This window comes from Phoxinus phoxinus (genome assembly GCF_949152265.1).
Source record: "Phoxinus phoxinus genome assembly, chromosome: 22".
In the NCBI taxonomy this organism is placed as follows: domain Eukaryota; kingdom Metazoa; phylum Chordata; class Actinopteri; order Cypriniformes; family Leuciscidae; genus Phoxinus; species Phoxinus phoxinus.
The window spans coordinates 29,601,043-29,626,401 of NC_136897.1; the positions used below are offsets into that span (position 1 = coordinate 29,601,043).

The window sequence follows — 25,359 nt, forward strand, 5'->3', positions numbered from 1 at the left end:
TCGAGAGTTCTGACAGGGCAGAGCAAATTATGTCTTTCTACATCCACCGTCACGTGAGGTGGAGGATGAAAAAGTGACCGCAGGCCGTGCCACATTAGATGGCACTTTAGGCACACAGCCCGGGCTGGGATGCAACATAGCCTTAATGACGCCTGGAGCAAACCCCATGAGATATAGAGAGCACCTGAAGGTCTCCTACTCTCCTCAGAGAAGAAATGGCTAATAAAAAAAGAGAAGGTTTAGAGAAGGTTCTTTGACTCAGCCGACTCCAGAGGTTAGAAGGGGGCCTCGACCAGCCCTTCGAGAACGACTGCCAGATCCCATGTGGGAACTCTTGTACAAGCCTCAGGTCTCATCCTCCAAGCCCCACGGAGGACACGTACAACCAGCTGATGTCTCCCCAGAAGCCCATCACCCAGAGGAGCGTGGAAAGCCGCAATGGCAGCCACGTACACCTTGAGTGTGGACGGGGTAAGACCAGCTGAGAAGCGATTTTGGAGAAGAACCAGCACTGAAGCCACCGGGCAGTTAACTGGGCCCAACTCACTCTCTCTACACCAAGTGGAAAAACATTCCAGTTTAGGCCATACAATCTCCTTGTGGAAGGAGCTCTGGAACTAAGTATGGTCTCAACCAGTCCAGCCGACAGGCTAGCCTCTAGGTACTGAGCCCTCAGGGGCCAGGCCCAAAATTCCCACAGGTCTGGTCAAGGGTGAAAATTGAGCCCCCGGCCTGTGGAAGCAGATCCTCAGAGATTGTTTCAAAGAAGCTGTACAGTGATAATAGAAATTAGGGTAACAGTGAAGTTGCGAAGATCATTAGACATTAACTTAGGGGCCGCTAACACGACAACACTCTAACAGAAAACCCTTAACGCGATCCGGCCGCCCTTCCGCACAAATAGTGCCTGGTGTCTCGAGAACGCACTCCCTGAAATAGGTTTGAAGGTGCAAACGATTATCCGTTTTCTCTGCGCAAACCTTAGAAACGCAAACCTGCGAAAACGCAGACGGCGCGCACATGTGCATCATGTGTTCGGTCGATAGGTATGCGCGTTTGAATATATATGTGCGCAAGCGTGTAGTCCTTCACAAATCAACCCTCAACAAACTACTTGTTAGGCCTTAAACTTTTTTATAATTCAGACATTTTTGTCACGTCTGTGTAGCTACGCGAACTGGAATTATCCCGACAACGTTTTATCTGTATAGAGGTAAAGGGAAGGAGGCCTTCAGAGGTTTGCTGCTCGTCATTTTAATTCCTCAGAATTAAATGCAGCCATAAACACTGGATAAGTGAAACAGTCTGAATGGTAGGCTGAATAAATATCTAACTTCTTAAAGTCAGATAATATTCCATAATTTTAATTTCTTAGAATTAAATGCAGCCATAATCACCAGACAATACTGTTTTAATATTTATTTATACGGTCTCGTAATCAACACGCTGCCTTGGCAAACGCGAGATTCGAGCCTTTACAATATATTTGACTTTCATCCTTCGAGAAGAAAGTCAACAGGTGCGAGGCTGAAGCATCCGACGGCGGACGGATGTACGCGTCAAGATATTTCTCAATGAACACTGCCAGCGCCCTCTGGAGCTGACTGTGAATGCTTCGCACCCACACAGAATTTGTATTGCAGAGTAGACCCGTAATCTACGCGCTGCCTCGGCAAACGTGAGATCCGAGCCACTAGATTCTATATAATGCAAACCTTTATTTATAGTTCTTAAGGGACAAACAGCACCAAATAGGACAGAATTTGCTGAAGAGCAAAAAGCTAACTCTGTTGTGTGCCGGCGTCCCTTTGTAGCTTCCGTGTATGCCGTCACATGTTATGGTCATGACGCAGCACCAATCAGGATTGGATTAGTTTCATTCATACTTCAGATACGTTTTGCTAATGCTGTTCCACAAAGTATCGCCATCGATGCAGTTCGAGTTCCCTCGAAAGGGAACATTACTGATGTCATCAATCACATTCATTGATTAGATGAGACAACAATACAGTGAATGAAGCAGGTCCCTTTAAATTCAGACAACTATCCGATGCAATTCAAATACAACCCTGATCAAACGAGCTAATCAAGGTCTTCAGGATCACTAGAGAGTTACAGGCAGAAGAGTTTGAGAAAGATTGCAGCTGAACTCTGCTGAAAAGTCCACCTCGAGAACCAGAGTTCAGAACCACTCATATCCACTTCAGGAATACGCAGCTGATTCAGGTTTGAAATATGAATGATTGAAGGTGAATCTAAACAGGCAGGATTGAGAACTTTTACTGTCAGCTGTTAAAACACACTGTGTTTTCTAAAATTGTGGTCTGGCTCTCATTGAAGTCTGTTGTTGTATAATGTGCTGGTTTGGGAGGATTTAGGCTGAGGATTAACAGTAATCAGGACCAGCACAAACTCAATCAACAAGACCTCATCCATCCGCCCTGAGAGAGAATGTTTGGTGTCTTCATAGAGACACTCATCTAGATAAATAACAGCTGTGAGAAAAGAACATGATGATGATGATGATGATGATGAACATACTTTCATTCCACTTTTTCTGATACTATTCTTTTATTGTAGGTTCAATAATGAGATTTCTGATTCAGGTCACGTCTCCAAACTCAATGGCAGACTCAAGCGTTGGTTCTTCTGTGTGGATGTTTTTTGAGAACAGCATGTGTGTGTTCACTGAGTTCAATCCACCGGAAACAGGGAAAGGCCGTTCATCACGTGCTGTAATACGTCATTAACCTCGCAGGTAAAGGCTGTTCCCTGTCAATGGCTCATTAGTTCCCTCATTAGGAAAGAAGATGTTGGAGTCTCTCTCTGAACTGAAACACCCTTTGATCCGAAGCGAAACACTGTAGCGAATGATGAAGGAGAAATTCAGTGGGGCTTAAATTATACTTCAGGAGAAACGTGTTCATCTGATCCTGTCATTCACAACACAAGCATATTACCTCATTCCCCTCCAGCAGACCTGCACTATACATGTGTGTATATATATCAGGAACAGACCGTTAAGTGGTGATTTGCTAATAATCTCTCTCTCCGCTTGGATATCAATTTTAATATCTAATATTTAGTTAAACTCTCTCATTTTCAGTTGAAATCATATGTGCTACAGTCAGTATGAGGCATTATGGGTAAACACTGGCTCCAGCTCATAGTTAATCAGCCTCGGCGCTGGGACACATGAGTTATGCGTCGGCCCGAAGTGTGTCTCCTCCGGTCCCAGCAGAGCCTGACCTTCCTCGGGTCATAAATAATGCAGCACTCATAAAATACTGATTTAAAGAGATGCTGTAGTGAACACCAACCGGCTTAAGCAGATCTTCAGACGTCACTCACGCGACAGAGCTTATGATATCCGGCGCAGGAGGATCTCATCAATATTTCCTCAATCTGTTTTAGCAGAGAAATAAACTGCATGCTGCATTACAGATGTGAAAGCTGCTGAATTTGCCGTTGATGGAGCTAAAAATACATCTCTTGTTGCTCCACACCTGGTCAGGACTCCATGTTGGAAGAGGGAAACGCTCACAATATCCATGCAGACCGCAGGCGTTCTGAGGAAAAATTAATGATTTAACCAATGCTAGATTCCCTATTCCCACGTAACAGCTGCCTTCATCCCGCTAATTAACCGTGATCAATTCTCCTCCAAGGTCCTTAATACTTCCAACAGTGAATCAAACATGATCATATGTTTAGTCAAAATGCCATTAATTATAAACTGACCCAATTTTTAGTGGATTCACTGAAATTCAAACCTTACGTTCAAATGAGCTTGAGACTATGAGTAAATGTATTATCTGTGTCATCCAATCTATGTGTAATGATATAATTTTTTTATTTCATCTTTCTGCTAGTGAGACACATTAGATTAGATTACATTAGATTAGATCATCGTTATTGTCATTGAGCAGAATACAAGTACAGAGTCAATGAAGTGCAGTGACCATCTAACCAGACGTGTCTATCGACCATAGCAGTGCAAGAAGCATCAAGAGAAAGAATGTGCAAAATTATCAAGAGGCATAATAAGACAGAGAAAGGTTAATGTACAGTGCAGTTGTTTCTTTAACATTAAGTATTAAGTGGTCCGGGTTGGATGTAGAGTTCAGCGTCTGAGTTTATAGTTCAGCATCTGAGTTTATAGTTCAGCGTCTGGGTTTATAGTTCAGCATCTGGGTTTATAGTTCAGCATCTGGGTTTATAGTTCAGCATTTGGGTTTATAGTTCAGCGTCTGGGTTTAGGGTTCAGCATTTTGGTTTATAGTTCAGCGTCTGGGTTTAGGGTTCAGCGTCTGGGTTTAGAGTTCAGCGTCTGGGTTTAGAGTTCAGCATCTGGGTTTATAGAGTTCAGCATCTGGGTTTATAGAGTTCAGCGTCTGGGTTTAGAGTTCAGCGTCTGGGTTTATAGAGTTCAGCATCTGGGTTTATAGAGTTCAGCGTCTGCGTTTAGAGTTCAGCGTCTGCGTTTAGAGTTCAGCGTTTGGGTTTATGGTTCAGCGTCTGGGTTTATGGTTCAGCGTCTGGGTTTATGGTTCAGCCTCTGGGTTTATAGAGTTCAGAGTCTGGGTTTATGGTTCAGCGTCTGGGTTTAGAGTTCAGCGTTTGGGTTTATAGTTCAGCGTCTGGGTTTATGGTTCAGCGTCTGGGTTTATGGTTCAGCCTCTGGGTTTATAGAGTTCAGCGTCTGGGTTTATAGAGTTCAGAGTCTGGGTTTATAGAGTTCAGAGTCTGGGTTTAGAGTTCAGCGTTTGGGTTTATAGTTCAGAGTCTGGGTTTATAGAGTTCAGAGTCTGGGTTTAGAGTTCAGCGTCTGGGTTTATAGTTCAGCGTTTGGGTTTATAGTTCAGCGTCTGGGTTTATGGTTCAGCGTCTGGGTTTAGAGTTCAGCGTCTGGGTTTATAGAGTTCAGAGTCTGGGTTTAGAGTTCAGCGTCTGGGTTTATGGTTTAGCGTCTGCGTTTATGGTTCAGCGTCTGGGTTTATGGTTTAGCGTCTGCGTTTATAGTTCAGCGTCTGCGTCTAGAGTTCAGCGTCTGGGTTTATGGTTCAGCGTCTGGGTTTATGGTTCAGCCTCTGGGTTTATAGAGTTCAGCGTCTGGGTTTATAGAGTTCAGAGTCTGGGTTTATAGAGTTCAGAGTCTGGGTTTAGAGTTCAGCGTTTGGGTTTATAGTTCAGAGTCTGGGTTTATAGAGTTCAGAGTCTGGGTTTAGAGTTCAGCGTCTGGGTTTATAGTTCAGCGTTTGGGTTTATAGTTCAGCGTCTGGGTTTATGGTTCAGCGTCTGGGTTTAGAGTTCAGCGTCTGGGTTTATAGAGTTCAGAGTCTGGGTTTAGAGTTCAGCGTCTGGGTTTATGGTTTAGCGTCTGCGTTTATGGTTCAGCGTCTGGGTTTATGGTTTAGCGTCTGCGTTTATAGTTCAGCGTCTGCGTCTAGAGTTCAGCGTCTGCGTTTATGGTTCAGCGTCTGCGTTTAGAGTTCAGCATCTGCGTTTATGGTTTAGCGTCTGCGTTTATGGTTTAGCGTCTGCGTTTATGGTTCAGCGTCTGGGTTTAGAGTTCAGCGTCTGGGTTTAGAGTTCAGCGTCTGCGTTTAGAGTTCAGCGTCTGGGTTTATAGTTCAGCGTCTGGGTTTATAGTTCAGCGTCTGGGTTTATAGTTCAGCGTTTGGTCTTAGAGTTCAGCATCTGCGTTTATGGTTTAGCGTCTGCGTTTATGGTTTAGCGTCTGCGTTTATGGTTCAGCGTCTGGGTTTAGAGTTCAGCGTCTGCGTTTAGAGTTCAGCGTCTGGGTTTATAGTTCAGCGTCTGGGTTTATAGTTCAGCGTTTGGTCTTAGAGTTCAGCGGTAAGCAGCATTTGTGGTGAATGTCTGACCCTTCTGCTCTGAGACAGTGCAATTGCCATAAAACATATACTTTCAATAGTGCAGCGGTAAGTTCAGATGTGGGTGTACAGGGGAGCTTTCCTCAGCTTCCTAATTAAGTAAAGCTGCTGATGAGCAGAATGGAGGAGTTGAGGGTCCAGGACAGATCCTCACATAAACGCCCAGGATCTTGAAGCTAGTCACACGCTCCACTTCGCCTCATCAATGTAGATGTGAGTTTATGTGTGGCTCTTCCTAGTCCACTGTTGTACTCCAACACTGATAAATCAGATATAATAACCAGCTTTCCTTTATCAATCTCAACAAGCGAAAAAGTGTGACCTCAGTCCCAAAGCCAGATCAAATTATATTATAATTGATGAAGTTTCCTAACACATGTGTGCCATCATTCAAGCATTGAACGCTGTTTCCTTTGGTCATATGGGTTTGCTGGTTAGAGAACACACACACACACACACACACACACACACACACACACACACACACACACACACACACACACACACACACACACACACACACACACACACACACACACACACACACACACGTTTAGAGAGAGCCCATCCATCACTCATCCGTTCTCAGACACAATCGTTTGTTTCCCGTATCAGAGCCAGTCAGAATATTTAACAGCACTAGACTCGAGGGAACTCATTTGTACAGGTGTGTCCATATGTTCTGTTCCTTGGACTGGTGCCTTGTCGTGGCGGAACAGCTTGTGAGTCCCAATGACCCTGAGAGCTAAGCTGGCGGGGGCCTTGTACCCCTGGTAGCTTCAAGCAAGCCAGACAGGTCAAAGGCGAGAGACCAGACGAAACCCAGTCCACCCTGCTAGCCTGGCAGCAGGGGCTGGTATGCTGAGTATCAGAGCGCGCTTGCTGTCACAGCACCTGAGTCGGTCTGTCTCAGCCGCCCGGTGATCAGAAGAGCACCTCGCCAATGGTCACGGGGCAATAGACCTAGTTAGTTGGTCACTGCGGGGCAACTCATAACTACACCAACCGTCACACACCTGTGTTCCGTTGGAATTTGTAGCATTGAGTCCAGAGGTGGAAGTTTGACCTGGGCACGCATCCTTTCACAAAATTTTGCCCAGGCGCTCTCCATTATGAGCATCTCATCTCTCCATTATGACGTCTAACATTCAGCCTCCACGACTGGCAACTCGGGAGCACTCTGTCCTTAAGAGTGCTGTCGTTGCTCGGCAAGGTTCGCGTGTACGGCAGGCGCGACCTGGTCGTCATCCTGCAACTGTCGCATACACCTCCATCGCATGCTGGAATGTGCGTTCTCTTGGCGTTACTTCTGACATGGACTGCGTCTCACCTCGTAAATCAGCCCTGATTGATGCAGAACTACTCCGACTTAACATCTCCATCGCTGCCCTGAGTGAAACTTGGCTGACCGGTGTTGGCTCTGTCCGGGAAAAAAACTATACTTTTTTCTGGAACGGATACCCAGATGGTGACAGACCAATGCACGGTGTTGGCTTTGCAATCCAAAACAAGCTACTGTCCTCAGTGGAAAAAACCTGTGCCCATCTCCGCACGTCTCTCCTCACTGCGCCTGCACACAAACTGTGGCCCAGTTATAATCATAGCGACTTACGCCCCTACACTGACTTCTGATCTAGATGCAAAGGAATCATTCTACAATCAACTGAGCTCCATTATCCAGAAGATCTCCTCAACCGAACGTTTGATGATCCTTGGTGACTTTAATGCCCGAGTGGGTGCTAACTCTAGTGCATGGCCTGACATTCTGGGAAGCCATGGATATGGGAACATGAATGACAATGGTCAGCGCTTACTGGAAGTCTGCAGCACTCACAAACTCTGTGTCCCCTCCTCATTCTTTCAGGGCTCAAGCTCCTCCAAAGTCACCTGGCGTCATCCACGCTCTAAGCGCTGGCACCAACTTGACCATGTATTGGTGAAGCGTGAGCATTTGAAGGAAGCAACACACTGCCGATCACTGCACTCAGCAGATTGTGACACTGATCACGCCCTTCTACGTTGTAAACTAAGGATGATCCCAAGCAAGTTTCATTACGCCAGGCCCAAGCCTATTCCTCGTCTGGATATTTCTGCAACCTATGTTCCTGCTTCACATCATGCGTTCCAGGAACTACTTGCTTCCAGCTTTGACTCTTCACCTCCTCATGTGGACATTACGGCTGCCTGGCAGCACTTCCACTCTGTTACCACAAAGGCTGCATTCTCCGTCTTTGGAAAGCGATCCAGATCACAGCCTGACTGGTTCAAAACCCATGCCAGCCTCCTCCTACCTGCAATCGACTCTAAGCGTTCAGCCAGACTGTCCTACCTGCAGCGTAACACTCGCTCAAATAAGGCAGCATTTAAGCAGGCATGTCGCAATGTCCAACGGGTCACTCGCACAGCCATGCAGGCTTACTGGAGCACACTGTGTGACCGTATTGAGTTAAGTGCATCCACTGGAAACATCCGAGGTGTCTTTGAAGGTCTGAAAGAAGCCTTGGGTCCAGTCCCAAAAAAATCCTCTCCACTCTGTTCCCTATCAGGCGAACTTCTGACCGATTCGGAATCTCAATTGGCGAGATGGGCAGAGCACTACAGCCTTCTCTATGCTCAGCCTGTCACAGCCAACACGCTGGCAATAACTGCTGCTGTTCCTGAGCTCCCCCCTATGTCTGATCTGGATGCAGACATTACCATCGAGGAAATCAAATCTGCAATTAAAGCACTGAAAAATAACAAGTCTCCCGGAGCTGACGGCCTCCCCCCTGAGGCTTATAAGGCAGGCGGTGATGTTCTTGCCTCTGTCCTACATCATCTGGTTGTGATGTGCTGGAACAGTGGATATCTCCCAGATGTCCTGAGAGATGCCAACATCATCACCATTTATAAAAACAAGGGGGACCGTGCAGACTGTAACAACTTCAGAGGAATATCTCTGCTCAGTCTTGCTGGCAAGATATTTGCTCGTACTATTCTACCACGTCTACAAATCCTTGCTGACCGTATCCTCCCTGAAAGCCAGTGTGGGTTTCGTGCTGGCCGCTCCATAACAGACATGGTGTTCTGCGTCCGTCAACTACAGGAAAAGTGTATTGAACAGCGTAAACCTCTGTTTTTGGTGTTTGTAGACTTGACCAAGGCCTTTGACTATGTTAGTCGATCAGGACTTTTCCTCATCTTACAAAGACTTGGCTGCCCTCCAAAGTTACTGAAGGTGATTACTGAGTTTCATGAGGGCATGAAGGCAACTGTACAGTCTGAAGGCACTCGCTCTGATGAGTTCCAGATAAAGTGTGGGGTAAAGCAGGGATGTGTCCTTGCCCCTACCCTCTTCGGAATTTTCTTCTCTGCCCTACTACGCCGTGCATTTCCTGATGACTCGGGTATCCTTCTACACACCCGTAGCTCAGGAAAACTGTTCAATCTGGCCAGACTGCGGGCGAAGACTAAAGTACGCCATGTTCTGGTACGTGAGCTGCTTTATGCTGATGATGCTGCCTTTGTTGCCCACTCAGAGGCAGATCTACAACTACTCTGCACATCATTTGCCGCTGCATGTCTAGAGTTTGGTTTGCAGATTAGTCTTAAAAAGACAGTTATCCTTGCCCAACCTGCAACCCTAAACCCTACAGTATACATTAACAACACATGTCTGTCTGTGGTAGACAAATTCACCTACCTGGGCTCCACAGTATCAAACAACAATAACCTTGACGCAGAACTTGACATGCGCATTGGGAAGGCATCATCAATGTTTGGAAAACTGAGCAAGCGTGTCTGGCACAACAAGAACCTCACATTGCTCCTCTAAGTCCGTGTATACCATGCATGTGTACTTAGCACCTTACTATATGCAAGTGAGACATGGACAACATACAGGAGGCATGAACATCGCCTCAACGCCTTCCATTTTCGCTGCCTTCGCTCTCTACTGGGTGTATGCTGGAAGGATCATGTGCCAAACTCTGTCATACTTGAGAGAACTGGTTCCAGTGACCTGTACACCATCCTTCGTGAACGCCACCTCCGTTGGACTGGGCATATTTGTCGAATGAATGACACTCGCCTCCCAAAAATCTTGCTATATGGCGAGTTGGCAAATGCCCCCCGCAAACATGGTCGCCCCCATCTACGTTTTAAAGACGTTATTAAGAGGGATCTTCAGGCCTTCTCCATCAACCTGGACAACTGGGAGGCACTTGCAAATGACAGACCCAACTGGCGCGCAGCAATTAACAACGGCCGCAGGGACTCTCAGGAGGCCTACAAGTCATTTTTGGAAGAGAGACGCTCAAAACGGGAAGCAGTTCGTCGCGCTCGACATGAACGGCCATAGTAGTCCATATGTCTGATAATCTCACGTCATGTTGAATTTGCATCTCCACCTCATAAAAATGCCATACTCAAGCTGACAGCACTCTTAACAGCATGAGCCGGGCTTCAGGCTGTCTACACACGGTCACTTCATGCTTTTCTCTGATCGGAAAGCTATATAAAAAGACGGATTTAAATTCGATCGCTCGAACCATTTCAGGAGGTTGTCTGAGACGCATTCCAGATGAAACTGGTTGTTGAAACCACATTTTACTCCTCCCAAAATGTTAAAAAATAAACGTGTGAGAGTCTGTTATAGCCAGTGTTGGGAGTAACGCGCTACAAAGTAACGCGTTACTGTAATTCCACTATTTTAGGGGTAACTAGCATGTAATTAAATATTTTTTAAAATCAAGCAACGCAATTACAATTACTGAAATTTATTCTCGTTACTCTCTTTTGTGAAAAATGAACGCTTGCAGACAAGAAGACCGATAGGAATGACAAAAACTATGATGAAAATATATTGACATTTTCGTCAATGAATAAAAATACAAATCTTGGGTAGGGACGATTAGGGAAGAGATCCAGTCAGAAGTGATGTCCGGCTGCGTTGGTGGAAGATGCGCACATTTGAGTCGTAACGTGCTGCTCTACCCGGCGTGACTAGAGTTGGCATGCGCTTGATGCATGTCTAATGAAACTGTATGAAAAACTGTATCAAAAATGTAAACGTCTGGGAGAAAGAGAAGAGCAGACATTTGGATATAAGAGTGACGATGCGGTAGTGCGGTTTTCTGTGCGCACACACACAAAGCACGCAGCCGTAAGCTATACAGCGCGCGAGCACTGAACTGAGCTCTCTTTCTCGTCTGAATGGACAAATACACTCAACATTATGTCTAAATGTCCGTTTTGGAGAGTATTCATGTAAACACAGTCAGTTATGTGTTTACAGAACGTTAACAGTTGTGAGAACAGATTTGAATCGGATAAGCATCAGTGCAATTGTATCTGCACATTCAGTCTTAAAATAAATATGTCTGCTTGAAAGATTAAAGAATGATAGAGTAAGTTGTTATAAAGAATGCATATATCATTAATTGAAAAGAAGTTCATGTTCTACCTTAGGAGAAGTGGTTTTATATTTCACAGCAGTTAAATCTGTGTCTGTATTGCATGTTTAAACTTTAAAATCATTCATATTAACAGGTTAATAGATGTTTTCTTCGTGAGTATATCATTTGGAAATTTTAGAGTAATTCTAAACGCATTACAATTGAACTAAACCCAGTAGATTTTAGTTGACTAAATCTACTGAAGACTTAAATCTTATTGTATTTCGTCGACTTAAACTAGACTAAAACAATTCAGATGAGTAAAATATGACTAAAACTAAATGGCCTTTTAGTCAAAACAAAAGAATATGACTAAAACTAAAACTAAAACAAATTTTGCTGCCAAAATTAACACTGCGTCGCAGGACCTTATGGTGGCGCAATGATACACCAATCCAACAATGAGCATTAAACCACAGCATGGCCAATCGTGCGGATAGAATGAGCTTTCTCTCCTGGAAGTATGGACATTACTTTTCGCTCGTCGAAATTAAAGACAAAAATGTAGTTGTGAATTATGTGCAGGTGTAAAGAACCATCCACATCTAAGAGTAGCAATTCAAATCTGTTGAAGCAACACGCTTCGACAAAGCGAAATACGCCAGCCCTACGGATGCTGAAGATGCGGTCGAGCTAAAATGTTTATTGTGTTTGACTGTTGGACTGTTCATATTTACATTTAAAAAGCAGACATAAAAGTAACTTTCCCTAGTAACTAATTAAAAGTTACTTTCCCTAGTAACTAATTACTTATGAAATACAGTAATTGGTAAAGTAATTCAATTACTTTTAAAAGAAGTAACTGTAACTAATTACGAAGTTTCAGTAACTTGCCCAACACAGGTTATAGCCAGATATGACGGCACTACTTAAAACACGCATCGCGCAGATGAATCTGTGTATCTCAGCAAGCCAACGCTCAAACTGCCTCGAAATATGAAACAGAAAGTCATTTTGCAGTTGCTCAAAACACAATCATCTTCATTAAAAAAGTGAGACTAAATGATCTTTCCACTGCTCATGCTGCTCTCTCCTATTGTGGTCTTTTATCGTGAAATTAGCTGATGATAAATAAAATGCAGCTCATGTCTGTTGCTTTCGCGGACGTGAATGTGGTAATTGAAGATCGGATTTATATCATTATGCGGAGACACATTTATGTGGACAAACTGGTGAATGGATCCGTTTTAACAAACCAGATATCAGTAAAAATGCATGAGATGACCAGGTGTAAAGGCTCTCAGCCGCTGTGTGTGTCTTTTCATCCAGTTCAGATCTTGATTGTACTTGTTTTTATCATTCTAATTAAGTTTATTTAAATATAACTTAATTTAAATCGCCTTTGATGGGCGCCGGCCTCCTCTATGAGACTGACCACATCCACGGGTCATTCATCATTTTAGACTCGGATTTTGCCGCCTGTCTTCTGATGTCCTCTATATAAAGGAGAGCTGTGTTTAGTTGTACAGGGACACTGTTGTATTATTTCACCAGAGAATCAAACCGCAGACTAATTATAAGACCCTGTTTTAAAGCTGGAAGTGTGGATAACATGTTGTGGAGGGATGTTAAGCATTCTCTGGGACCTCATAGTCTCTGTTCACTCTTCGAGTCAGCACTTCTCTCCGTTCTGCATTGTGTTGTTTCTTCTGTTCAGGGAGTTGTTTTCCAATAAATTCAATTGTGGCAGTAAGAGGCGTCCGCTGAGAGCATTATTCAACAAACCTGAGAAATGGCCTTCCCTGCTCTCATTTCTGCTGATCTGAGATGTCCGGTACCGAAGACAAGCAAAGAAACAATGGCTGAGAATTATGTGAGAAGACGAGCGACCCTTTTAACTGAGTGTTTACTGCATTAGTCCCGTAAAGAAGGGGATTTCTGTGAGATTCCTCTCTCCTGCTGATCGACGTGAAAGAGCGGACATTCGATTCCCTTTTCCCGTTGTCTGTGTGTGTATAGTGTGAAGCTTGTTGATCGTGTTGGTTCTGTGTGTTTTGCAGGAACTCCACGTACTGTATGAAAGTGTCGATGTCGCTCACGGTGGCCGAGAACAACTCGGGTCTCTGTTACAACTCCAAGATGAGGTACTTCGAGAAGGCCGAGTTGAGTAAGAGCAAAGACATCCTCTGTCCTGATATAGATGACTACACACAGTCCGGGAAAGACCCAGAGATCACCTGGTTCAAGGTACGGTCACCTACTTTCTTTTTTCTACAATACTCTATCATCTCCATCTCACCAAACACACGCTTTTACCGTTTTCGTTCAGAGTTGGAAATAGAAGCTATTATGCAGAAAACAGAGCTTTCATCAATCCTGAAGTCCTGAGGCAGAAGATGAGGCCGAGAGACTGCAGGAAGATAGCGCGGGTTGGTCAGTTTCTGCCAGCCGTGAGAACACACTAGCACTAATTCATCTGGAGTCGGCGCGTGTCACGTTAAACGTCTGCTGCACTTTAGTTTCCGGCTAAATTGATTCAAAGACAGATGATCGCTGTGGACATTTGTGCAGGAAACATGACTGGATTTAGTTAGCATCAAAGCATCCGGCACAGAGAGAGAGAGCAAGCGATGAACCCACTGATAAAACGTTCTGATTCTCCAACAAATGACTCATTTGATCTGGTTCTTTAAATGAATCACTGGTTATATCAGTCTTCAAACCGTGGCTATATATACACTGAGGGTAATTGACCTGCGTGCAAAGTGGTCTCATTTGCAGTTCTTGAATCATTTCCTCCTTCTTCTAAAAACATTTTTAAGATATTAAACAGTAGTATATAAATTAGTATTATCTTTTTCTCATCACACAAAAGCTGTATGTTTTCATTAAAATCGATGAATTGTGTCTCTCACTTACAATTAAAAAAAACTTAATCTTTGTCAGTTAAATATCTGCTAAGATAACGCTGCTTAACTGCAGCACGGTTCATGCATCGTTTCTCATGGTTCACTGCTTTAATAATGAACTCATCTGCTCATCTACATGAAAATAATAGGTGGTAAATAAATGATTGACAGGCATTTTGGCAGGCGTTGCCAAGGCAACAATTCATAGATGAAATTCTAGCTGTTGTCACAACATTGTCAAGTGTAAAATCAGTAACGCTGCAGTCTGTAGACATCATTGAAAGCCACCCACTTGAAGGCAATTTATTAATGTGTCATTCCAGCGAAATGAGATCCTGGCTGCATTAAACACGGATCTGTTTTCTGGATGCAGGAATGCCGGGAGAAACAGTGGAGACCGAGCGTCGTCAGAAGGGCAGATGTGCTCTCCATCAAAGACGTGCGGGAAAACGACATTGGGAATTACACCTGTGAATTACAGTTTGGGAGTTTTGTGGTGAGGAGGACCACGGATCTGTCCGTCACAGGTAAGATGAGCTTGTCTGATCCAGCGCTGTCGTGTCCGGCTCCTGGGGGCCCGCGTTCACACGGGTCAGACCCTGATCCAGCGCTGTCGGGTCCGGCTCCTGGGGGCCCGCGTTCACACGGGTCAGACCCTGATCCAGCGCTGTCGGGTCCGGCTCCTGGGGGCCCGCGTTCACACGGGTCAGACCCTGATCCAGCGCTGTCGGGTCCGGCTCCTGGGGGCCCGCGTTCACACGGGTCAGACCCTGATCCAGCGCTGTCGGGTCCGGCTCCTGGGGGCCCGCGTTCACACGGGTCAGACCCTGATCCAGCGCTGTCGGGTCCGGCTCCTGGGGGCTCGCGTTCACACGGGTCAGACCCTGATCCACCGCTTAAAGACACATCTCTTTGACCTAGCATTCATATAATGCATTATAGACTTCTATAACTCAATGTTAGGCTGCATAGATTAGGTCAGCCGGAACCGGGAACACTTCCCATAAACTCTGATGAACTCGTTAAATCATAAGAAGGATGGGGTCTACGCCAGGGGTTTCCAAAGTCTAAGACAGTGGGCCTCCCTTTTGACACAACTTACCCAATGGCTGAATGAGTTTATCGTGTGTTTTATACGTGTGCTGATATCTCATTGACCAGGACAGGCAGCGTTCGTCCCAGTGCACGTTACTCGGCTCAATGAGTTACCCACGAGTAACCCACGAGTAAGCCACGAGTAAGCCACGAGTAAGCCATGAGTAAACTACGAGTAACCAATGAGTAACCGATGAGTAACCCACGAGTAACCCACGAGTAACCCACGAGTAACCCACGAGTAACCCGCGAGTAACCCGCGAGTAACCCACGAGTAACCCACGAGTAACCCACGAGTAACCCACGAGTACACCACAGTTAACCCCCGAGTAACCGATGAGTAACCCACGAGTACACCACGAGTAACCCACGAGTACACCACGAGTAACCCACGAGTACACCACGAGTAACCCACGAGTAACCCACAAGTAAACCACAGTTAACCCCCGAGTAACCCACGAGTACACCACGAGTAACCCACGAGTAACCCACGAGTACCCCACGAGTACACCACGAGTAACCCACGAGTAACCCACGAGTAACCCACGAGTACACCACAGTTAACCCTCGAGTAACCCACGAGTAACCCACGAGTACACCACGAGTACACCACGAGTAACCCACGAGTACACCACGAGTAACCCACGAGTAACCCACGAGTACACCACAGTTAACCCACGAGTACACCACAGTTAACCCACGAGTACCCCACGAGTACACCACGAGTAACCCACGAGTAACCCACGAGTAACCCACAAGTAAACCACAGTTAACCCCCGAGTAACCCACGAGTACACCACGAGTAACCCACGAGTACCCCACGAGTACACCACGAGTAACCCACGAGTAACCCACGAGTAACCCACGAGTACACCACAGTTAACCCTCGAGTAACCCACGAGTAACCCACGAGTACACCACGAGTAACCCACGAGTACACCACGAGTACACCACGAGTAACCCACGAGTACACCACGAGTAACCCACGAGTAACCCACGAGTACACCACAGTTAACCCTCGAGTAACCCACGAGTAACCCACGAGTACACCACGAGTAACCCACGAGTAACCCACGAGTACACCACGAGTAACCCACGAGTAACCCACAAGTAAACCACGAGTAAACCACCCGGGAACGGCCATCTTTGTGTCACAGGCTCGTTTTTTGTGTCTGATCGTTTAAGATGTCGTTGCCCTTATATATTCACTGAGAAATGAGCTTCATGTTGCTGGTATGTGCTTCAAATGTTGCAGCATCTGTTTATTTCTCCTGTTTGTGATAATGCAGTTTTGGTATTATTTTGTAATGCTTTAGGAAGTGAGTGGGTCAATATTGGGACGTTGCCAGATGAAATATGGATCTGCTAACAGCCATGTCCTGCGCTGAGATTCTCTTCTGATGAACCGTTATATAAAAGAGATCTGGAGGAAAGATCTGCCTCAGTGTGTGTGTGTGTGTGTGTGTGTGTGTGTGTGTGTGTGTGTGTGTGTGTGTGTGTGTGTGTGTGTGTGTGTGTGTGTGTGTGTGTGTGTGTGTGTGTGAACACTGCTCTGTCTCCGGTGTCATCCTCATTTCCTCCGGTTTATTCCACGAGTAACTGTGAGCTCCACTGATCATCAGATGAAGGCTGGGCGGGCTTATTAATCCCCTGAACTGAGTAAAATGAGTGTGTGAGAGGGTCAGCAGGCTCACAGGTAGTGTGTCCTTCATGAGGGAATGTTTGGAGGAAACACTGAAGCATTCGAGTGTGTTTGTGCAGGCGGAGCGAGACTTATTTCCCATCCTCTCCCTCTCTACAGGAACAGGGAAGCTCATCCCACAGAAAAATCAATACTTAATGTCAACATTTTATTATGACTTTTTCTCTTGTGCTTTTCTAATATGAGCTTAGATGATTCAGTGTTCACTTTGTGTATGTTTTTAGTGTGTGTTGTGTTGTTTGTGGCTCAGCACGTCAACTGTCAGATGAATTTCAGATATGTCAATCAAACTGCTGTCGTCGTAGCAACAGATTGGAAAATAATGAGATATATTCTTACCTTATGGTTCCTGTACTGCCATATTACATGAGAGAGAGAGGGAGGAATAGTGATGGAAATGAAGAGAACAGCTGCAGTAGAAAGAAGGAGAGAAACAAACCAGGGTTTGATGCAGAGAGAAGAAAATATGGGTGAAGTGAGAAGAGAGAGTGAGAGCGAGAGAGAGGGAGAGAGAGAGTGATTGCCGTATTCAGTGTGATGGATGACCATGTGATCAATGCCAGCGATCTGTCATGTTGCTCACTTTCATAAATACACTACTGATGGAGACGCTCTCTTCACAGGGTTAAACGCAGACACACTCCTCCACATTTCTCTCTGTCGTCTCAGTGCGTTTACATGAACACACAGGCTTTCTCTAGTCGATCTAGACAACATCTTTCTGACCCATGCGTGTGACATGATGCCTAATTTCATATTTGAAGGATAGGAATGCATGTCACTCGTCATCAGTCGCAGTCCGATTAACATGTACGCATCATCATCTTTACAAAAATCAGACCGATACGATTTCAATGGGACTAAAGGAGAAATTGTAAAAAGCATGTCCTCATACTTCCACAGAGTTCTTTCTTCAATCACAACACACGGATATGAGCCAGACATTATTTTCCTATTATCACGGTAAAGCTGCATTGAAACAATCTGTGTTGGATAAAGCGGAGAACGGCCTTGAGATACTTGTTACTAGGAACAGGATTTTCAGGAACTCTCTGGACACTGATGTGTTTTAATATTACCCGCAACGTCTGCTTTATCCAGAATCTTCTAATTGGACAAAAACTGAAGAGTGGTCTGAAGACACGAGGAGCCGGCAGGAGATAGAAACTCTGTTTGAAGGGAAACTGAAATAAAGTTGAGAGCTTGTGCTCCGCTGTCATCCTGATGTGTGTTGGGCTTCGTGATGAGGAGGCACTTTTCCTCTAAACCCAGACCCGCTGTAAATAAATGAGCGGCCGGCGTGGAGGAGAATGTCTAATGCGGTTATATTTAGAGCTCATTAGTGAGGCCCGGCCAAATGAAGGGCTGTTTTAAAGTGTTCTTCATTAATTACACAGGATCCTCCATCTTGATGGAGTGTGCGAATGCATGAGTTCTGGTTTCGAAGAAGCATATTCAGGCCAGATATCCATCGGGTTAAAGACTTCACGTGTGCAGAACATGTGAGAGATTAACATGTGAGAGATGAAGATATGACAGATTAACATGTGAGAGATGAAGATGAACATGAGAGATGAACATGTGAGAGATGAACATGTGAGAGATGAACATGAGAGATGAACATGTGAGAGATGAACATGTGAGATGAACATGTGAGAGATGAACATGTGAGATGAACATGTGAGAGATGAACATGTGAGAGATGAACATGTGAGAGATGAACGTGAGAGATGAACATGTGAGAGATGAACATGTGAGAGATGAACATGTGAGAGATGAACATGTGAGAGATGAACATGTGAGAGATGAACATGTGAGAGATGAAGATGTGAGAGATGAAGATATGAGAGATGAACGTGAAAGATGAACATGTGAGAGATGAACATGTGAGAGATGAACGTGAGAGATGAACATGTGAGAGATGAACATGAGAGATGAACATGTGAGAGATGAACATGAGAGATGAACATGAGAGATGAACATGAGAGATGAACATGTGAGAGATGAACATGTGAGAGATGAACATGTGAGAGATGAACATGTGAGAGATGAACATGTGAGAGATGAACATGTGAGAGATGAACATGTGAGAGATGAACATGTGAGAGATGAACATGAGAGATGAACATGAGAGATGAACATGAGAGATGAACATGAGAGATGAACATGAGAGATGAACATGTGAGAGATGAACATGTGAGAGATGAACATGTGAGAGATGAACATGTGAGAGATGAAGATGTGAGAGATGAACATGAGAGATGAACATGAGAGATGAACATGTGAGAGATGAACATGTGAGAGATGAACATGTGAGAGATGAACATGAGAGATGAACATGTGAGAGATGAACATGTGAGAGATGAACATGAGAGATGAACATGTGAGAGATGAACATGAGAGATGAACATGTGAGAGATGAACATGAGAGATGAACATGAGAGATGAACATGTGAGAGATGAACATGTGAGAGATGAACATGTGAGAGATGAACATGTGAGAGATGAACATGAGAGATGAACATGTGAGAGATGAAGATATGAGAGATGAACATGTGAGAGATGAACATGTGAGAGATGAAGATATGAGAGATGAACATGAGAGATGAACATGTGAAAGATGAACATGTGAGAGATGAACATGTGAGAGATGAACATGTGAGAGATGAAGATGTGAGAGATGAAGATGTGAGAGATGAACATGAGAGATGAACATGTGAGAGATGAACATGAGAGATGAACATGTGAGAGATGAACATGAGAGATGAACATGTGAGAGATGAACATGAGAGATGAACATGTGAGAGATGAACATGAGAGATGAACATGTGAGAGATAAACATGAGAGATGAACATGTGAGAGATGAACATGAGAGAGATGAACATGAGAGATGAACATGAGAGATGAACATGAGAGATGAACATGAGAGATGAACATGAGAGATGAACATGAGAGAGATGAACATGTGAGAGATGAACATGTGAGAGATGAACATGAGAGATGAACATGTGAGAGATAAACATGAGAGATGAACATGTGAGAGATGAACATGAGAGATGAACATGAGAGATGAACATGAGAGATGAACATGAGAGATGAACATGAGAGATGAACATGAGAGATGAACATGAGAGATGAACATGTGAGAGATGAACATGTGAGAGATGAACATGTGAGAGATGAACATGTGAGAGATGAACATGTGAGAGATGAACATGTGAGAGATGAAGATGTGAGAGATGAACATGTGAGAGATGAACATGAGAGAGATGAACATGTGAGAGATGAACATGTGAGAGATGAACATGTGAGAGATGAAGATGTGAGAGATGAAGATATGAGAGATGAACGTGAAAGATGAACATGTGAGAGATGAACATGTGAGAGATGAACATGAGAGATGAACATGTGAGAGATGAACATGAGAGATGAACATGAGAGATGAACATGAGAGATGAACATGTGAGAGATGAACGTGAGAGATGAACATGTGAGAGATGAACATGAGAGATGAACATGTGAGAGATGAACATGTGAGAGATGAACATGAGAGATGAACATGTGAGAGATGAACATGAGAGATGAACATGTGAGAGATTACCATGAGAGATGAACATGTGAGAGATGAACATGAGAGATGAACATGTGAGAGATGAACATGAGAGATGAACATGTGAGAGATTACCATGAGAGATGAACATGTGAGAGATGAACATGAGAGATGAACATGAGAGATGAACATGTGAGAGATTACCATGAGAGATGAACATGTGAGAGATGAACATGTGAGAGATGAACATGTGAGAGATGAACATGTGAGAGATGAACATGTGAGATGAACATGTGAGAGATGAACATGAGAGATGAACATGTGAGAGATGAACATGTGAGAGATGAAGATGTGAGAGATGAACATGAGAGATGAACATGAGAGATGAACATTTGAGAGATGAACATTTGAGAGATGAACATGTGAGAGAGCCTGTGTTTGTAGCCCGTGTTTATAGCCTGTGTTTACAGCCTGTGTTTGTATCCTGTGTTTATAGCCTGTGTTTATAGCCAGTGTTTGTAGCCCGTGTTTATAGCCTGTGTTTATAGCCTGTGTTTATAGCCAGTGTTTATAGCCAGTGTTTATAGCCAGTGTTTGTAGCCCGTGTTTATAGCCAGTGTTTGTAGCCCGTGTTTGTAGCCCGTGTTTGTAGCCCGTGTTTATAGCCAGTGTTTGTAGCCCGTGTTTATAGCCTGTGTTTGTAGCCCGTGTTTGTAGCCTGTGTTTATAGCCAGTGTTTGTAGCCCGTGTTTATAGCCTGTGTTTATAGCCTGTGTTTATAGCCAGTGTTTATAGCCAGTGTTTGTAGCCCGTGTTTATAGCCAGTGTTTGTAGCCTGTGTTTGTAGCCCGTGTTTGTAGCCCGTGTTTGTAGCCTGTGTTTGTAGCCTGTGTTTATAGCCAGTGTTTGTAGCCTGTGTTTATAGCCTGTGTTTATAGCCAGTGTTTGTAGCCAGTGTTTATAGCCCGTGTTTATAGCCTGTGTTTATAGCCAGTGTTTATAGCCAGTGTTTGTAGCCCTTGTTTATAGCCAGTGTTTGTAGCCTGTGTTTATAGCCAGTGTTTATGGCCAGTGTTTGTAGCCCGTGTTTATAGCCTGTGTTTATAGCCAGTGTTTATAGCCAGTGTTTGTAGCCCGTGTTTGTAGCCTGTGTTTGTAGCCCGTGTTTATAGCCAGTGTTTGTAGCCCGTGTTTATAGCCTGTGTTTATAGCCAGTGTTTGTAGCCCGTGTTTATAGCCAGTGTTTGTAGCCCGTGTTTATAGCCTGTGTTTATAGCCAGTGTTTATAGCCAGTGTTTGTAGCCCGTGTTTATAGCCAGTGTTTGTAGCCCGTGTTTATAGCCTGTGTTTATAGCCTGTGTTTATAGCCAGTGTTTATAGCCTGTGTTTATAGCCAGTGTTTATAGCCAGTGTTTGTAGCCTGTGTTTATAGCCAGTGTTTGTAGCCCGTGTTTATAGCCAGTGTTTGTAGCCCGTGTTTATAGCCTGTGTTTATAGCCAGTGTTTGTAGCCTGTGTTTATAGCCCGTGTTTATAGCCAGTGTTTGTAGCCTGTGTTTGTAGCCCGTGTTTATAGCCAGTGTTTGTAGCCCGTGTTTATAGCCTGTGTTTATAGCCAGTGTTTGTAGCCTGTGTTTGTAGCCTGTGTTTATAGCCAGTGTTTATAGCCAGTGTTTGTAGCCTGTGTTTATAGCCTGTGTTTATAGCCAGTGTTTGTAGCCCGTGTTTATAGCCTGTGTTTATAGCCAGTGTTTGTAGCCTGTGTTTGTAGCCTGTGTTTGTAGCTCGTGTTTATAGCCAGTGTTTGTAGCCTGTGTTTGTAGCCTGTGTTTATAGCCCGTGTTTATAGCCAGTGTTTGTAGCCTGTGTTTGTAGCCCGTGTTTATAGCCAGTGTTTGTAGCCCGTGTTTGTAGCCCGTGTTTGTAGCCCGTGTTTATAGCCAGTGTTTGTAGCCCGTGTTTATAGCCTGTGTTTATAGCCCGTGTTTGTAGCCCGTGTTTGTAGCCTGTGTTTATAGCCAGTGTTTGTATCCTGTGTTTATAGCCTGTGTTTGTAGCCTGTATTTATAGCCAGTGTTTGTAGCCTGTGTTTATAGCCCGTGTTTATAGCCAGTGTTTGTAGCCTGTGTTTGTAGCCCGTGTTTATAGCCAGTGTTTGTAGCCCGTGTTTATAGCCTGTGTTTATAGCCCGTGTTTATAGCCCGTGTTTATAGCCCGTGTTTGTAGCCTGTGTTTGTAGCCCGTGTTTGTAGCCTGTGTTTATAGCCCGTGTTTATAGCCAGTGTTTGTAGCCTGTGTTTGTAGCCCGTGTTTATAGCCAGTGTTTGTAGCCCGTGTTTATAGCCTGTGTTTATAGCCTGTGTTTATAGCCTGTGTTTATAGCCTGTGTTTATAGCCTGTGTTTGTAGCCTGTATTTATAGCCAGTGTTTGTAGCCTGTGTTTATAGCCCGTGTTTATAGCCAGTGTTTGTAGCCTGTGTTTGTAGCCCGTGTTTATAGCCAGTGTTTGTAGCCCGTGTTTATAGCCTGTGTTTATAGCCTGTGTTTATAGCCCGTGTTTATAGCCAGTGTTTGTAGCCTGTGTTTGTAGCCCGTGTTTGTAGCCCGTGTTTGTAGCCCGTGTTTATAGCCAGTGTTTGTAGCCCGTGTTTATAGCCTGTGTTTATAGCCCGTGTTTGTAGCCCGTGTTTGTAGCCTGTGTTTATAGCCAGTGTTTGTATCCTGTGTTTATAGCCAGTGTTTGTATCCTGTGTTTATAGCCTGTGTTTGTAGCCTGTATTTATAGCCAGTGTTTGTAGCCTGTGTTTATAGCCCGTGTTTATAGCCAGTGTTTGTAGCCTGTGTTTGTAGCCCGTGTTTATAGCCAGTGTTTGTAGCCCGTGTTTATAGCCTGTGTTTATAGCCCGTGTTTGTAGCCCGTGTTTGTAGCCTGTGTTTATAGCCAGTGTTTGTATCCTGTGTTTATAGCCTGTGTTTATAGCCAGTGTTTGTAACCCGTGTTTGTAGCCTGTGTTTATAGCCCGTGTTTATAGCCAGTGTTTGTATCCTGTGTTTATAGCCTGTGTTTATAGCCAGTGTTTGTAGCCCGTGTTTATAGCCTGTGTTTATAGCCTGTGTTTATAGCCTGTGTTTATAGCCTGTGTTTATAGCCTGTGTTTATAGCCAGTGTTTATAGCCAGTGTTTATAGCCAGTGTTTGTAGCCCGTGTTTATAGCCAGTGTTTGTAGCCCGTGTTTATAGCCTGTGTTTATAGCCAGTGTTTGTAGCCTGTGTTTGTAGCCCGTGTTTATAGCCAGTGTTTGTAGCCTGTGTTTATAGCCTGTGTTTATAGCCAGTGTTTGTAGCCTGTGTTTATAGCCAGTGTTTGTAGCCTGTGTTTATAGCCCGTGTTTATAGCCATTGTTTGTAGCCTGTGTTTATAGCCCGTGTTTATAGCCAGTGTTTGTAGCCTGTGTTTGTAGCCCGTGTTTGTAGCCTGTGTTTATAGCCCGTGTTTATAGCCCGTGTTTATAGCCAGTGTTTGTAGCCTGTGTTTATAGCCAGTGTTTGTAGCCTCTGTTTGTAGCCTGTGTTTATAGTCTGTGTTTATAGCCAGTGTTTGTAGCCCGTGTTTATAGCCAGTGTTTGTAGCCCGTGTTTATAGCCTGTGTTTATAGCCAGTGTTTGTAGCCCGTGTTTGTAGCCTGTGTTTGTAGCCTGTGTTTATAGCCAGTGTTTGTAGCCCGTGTTTATAGCCAGTGTTTGTAGCCCGTGTTTATAGCCAGTGTTTGTAGCCCGTGTTTATAGCCTGTGTTTATAGCCAGTGTTTGTAGCCCGTGTTTGTAGCCTGTGTTTATAGCCAGTGTTTGTAGCCTGTGTTTATAGCCAGTGTTTGTAGCCCGTGTTTGTATCCCGTGTTAATAGCCAGTGTTAATAGCCTGTGTTTATAGCCAGTGTTTGTAGCCCGTGTTTATAGCCAGTGTTTGTAGCCCGTGTTTATAGCCTGTGTTTATAGCCTGTGTTTATAGCCAGTGTTTGTAGCCCGTGTTTGTAGCCTGTGTTTATAGCCAGTGTTTGTAGCCTGTGTTTATAGCCTGTGTTTATAGCCTGTGTTTGTAGCCTGTGTTTATAGCCCGTGTTTATAGCCAGTGTTTGTAGCCTGTGTTTATAGCCAGTGTTTGTAGCCCGTGTTTGTAGCCCGTGTTTGTAGCCTGTGTTTGTAGTCTCTGTTTGTAGCCTGTGTTCATAGTCTGTGTTTATAGCCCATGTTTGTAGCCCGTGTTTATAGCCCGTGTTTGTAGCCCGTGTTTATAGCCAGTGTTTATAGCCTGTGTTTATAGCCAGTGTTTATAGCCAGTGTTTGTAGCCTGTGTTTATAGCCAGTGTTTGTAGCCTGTGTTTATAGCCTGTGTTTATAGTCTGTGTTTATAGCCCATGTTTGTAGCCCGTGTTTATAGCCCGTGTTTGTAGCCTGTGTTTATAGCCAGTGTTTGTAGCCTGTGTTTATAGCCTGTGTTTATAGCCTGTGTTTATAGCCAGTGTTTGTAGCCTGTGTTTATAGCCTGTGTTTATAGCCCGTGTTAATAGCCTGTTTTTATAGCCAGTGTTTGTAGCCCGTGTTAATAGCCCGTGTTTATAGCCAGTGTTTGTAGCCTGTGTTTATAGCCTGTGTTTATAGCCTGTGTTTATAGCCAGTGTTTGTAGCCTGTGTTTATAGCCTGTGTTTATAGCCTGTGTTTATAGCCAGTGTTTGTAGCCCGTGTTTAAAGCCAGTGTTAATAGCCCGTGTTAATAGCCCGTGTTAATAGCCTGTGTTTATAGCCTGTGTTTATAGCCAGTGTTTATAGCCTGT

At 44.4% G+C, this 25,359-nt stretch overlaps 1 protein-coding gene across 4 annotated transcripts in view; it reads left to right on the plus strand.

Annotated features, from left to right (window-relative positions):
• il1rapl1b (interleukin 1 receptor accessory protein-like 1b) overlaps window positions 1-25,359 on the plus strand; it is a 235,616-nt gene that overhangs the window by 131,213 nt on the left and 79,044 nt on the right. For all 4 annotated transcript variants that reach the window (XM_079596736.1, XM_079596737.1, XM_079596738.1 and 1 more), the window contains exons 4-5: window positions 13,333-13,519; window positions 14,555-14,708. In XM_079596736.1, the coding sequence (XP_079452862.1) occupies window positions 13,333-13,519; window positions 14,555-14,708 (341 nt within the window). The remainder of the gene's footprint in view (window positions 1-13,332; window positions 13,520-14,554; window positions 14,709-25,359) is intronic.